At 51.8% G+C, this 1,393-nt stretch overlaps 1 protein-coding gene across 3 annotated transcripts in view; it reads left to right on the forward strand.

Moving 5' to 3' along the window:
- The window catches only part of RPL10 (ribosomal protein L10), a 3,694-nt gene extending 2,591 nt beyond the window's left edge, over nt 1-1,103 (forward strand). The window contains exons 5-7 of one of the 3 annotated variants that reach the window (XM_012662003.1): nt 13-94; nt 662-824; nt 904-1,103. In XM_012662003.1, coding sequence (XP_012517457.1) covers nt 13-94; nt 662-824; nt 904-1,056 — 398 coding nt within the window. In that variant the 3' untranslated portion in view covers nt 1,057-1,103. Of the gene's footprint in view, nt 1-12; nt 95-658; nt 825-903 lie in introns of those variants that run through there. The other 2 variants (XM_012662004.1, XM_012662005.1) reach the window with 2 other exon arrangements.
- The last annotated feature ends 290 nt before the right edge of the window (nt 1,104-1,393 follow it).

A 1,393-nucleotide genomic window follows, 5' to 3' on the forward strand; every position in this document is an offset into this window, starting at 1 on the left:
GTTGTGGAAAAGATGGCTTTCATATCCGAGTGAGGCTTCACCCCTTCCATGTTATCCGCATCAACAAGATGTTGTCCTGTGCTGGGGCTGACAGGTGAGCTCAGTTTGGGCCTTTTAAAGACATTTTCTCATATCTTGGGGCTTCTGTGTTGGTTCGGGTTTTCATCAATCAGGGCATAGATATGGCCTGTGGGTAATGCGAAGGCCAGGACACGGCTGGCAAGTGGCTTTCAATGGACACTCCCTCTTTCGGCAACCAGGTTGGTCTAACCCTATTGCAAAGTAAGTCAGATAAGCCCAAATAGTGTCATAGTTAAGTGTTAGTCTCTGGGCCACAGGTAGAGGGAGGCACTCCTGATGGGAGTCTTTGCTTGGAGCCTAACAATACCTGCTTGCAAGCAGGGTAGTTGGGGACCTGTCGGATGAGCCCAGTGGTACCTTGCAGAACCTCCCAATGGTTGTTTTTGGAATTCTCTGTCCTGCAGCCAATTAAGCCGACTGTGCTCCTTTCCTCATGGGGGCCCGGTGTGCAATGGCTGCAAACAGCAGCCTCCTTGGTAGTGTATGCAGCCTGTTGCTTGTATAGGTTGCTCTAAGGGACCTTGGATACAGTCCCTTCTGATACATGTTCATGTGTCAAGATGTGCTGTCCCCAATCTAGGCTCCAGACGGGCATGCGAGGTGCCTTTGGAAAGCCCCAGGGCACTGTGGCCAGGGTTCACATTGGCCAAGTCATCATGTCCATCCGCACCAAACTGCAGAACAAGGAGCATGTAATTGAGGCCCTACGCAGAGCCAAGTTCAAGTTCCCTGGCCGCCAGAAGGTAAGCAGTGCTGCAACCCCCTTCTCCCACCTTTCCTTGCCCCAGGCGTCCTGTGTTAATTCTTTCCATCTCTCCCTAGATCCACATCTCAAAGAAGTGGGGCTTTACCAAGTTTAACGCGGATGAATTTGAAGATATGGTGGCTGAGAAACGGCTCATCCCAGATGGCTGTGGGGTCAAATACATCCCGAATCGTGGCCCCCTGGACAAGTGGCGGGCCCTGCACTCATGAGGGCTTCCCCTCATTGGTGCCCACCAATAAATTCTACTTTCTGTCCACTTATGTTTTTGTATCTGGATTCCTGTGGGGGAGGGGAGGAGGAACCTCCTGGGATGGCTGGGATCATTGACCCATGTAAGAAACAGGCTGATGACTAAGCAGGCTGTATAATTGGCAGTAAGCAGGGCTAATGAGGTAATGCCTTGGAAAGGGCCAGGCCTGTTAGCCTTTCCTCGGTTGTCTAGTCTGGACCTTGACTTGGACCTCCCCAGATCCTAGGCAGTAGGTTGAAAGGCATCAAGGCAGTCAGGAAGGGGAATGAAGGGCAGCAAAGGCCTTGCAATCCTAG

Source organism: Propithecus coquereli, unplaced genomic scaffold (genome assembly GCF_000956105.1).
Source record: "Propithecus coquereli isolate 6110/MARCELLA unplaced genomic scaffold, Pcoq_1.0 Scaffold748, whole genome shotgun sequence".
NCBI lineage: Eukaryota > Metazoa > Chordata > Mammalia > Primates > Indriidae > Propithecus > Propithecus coquereli.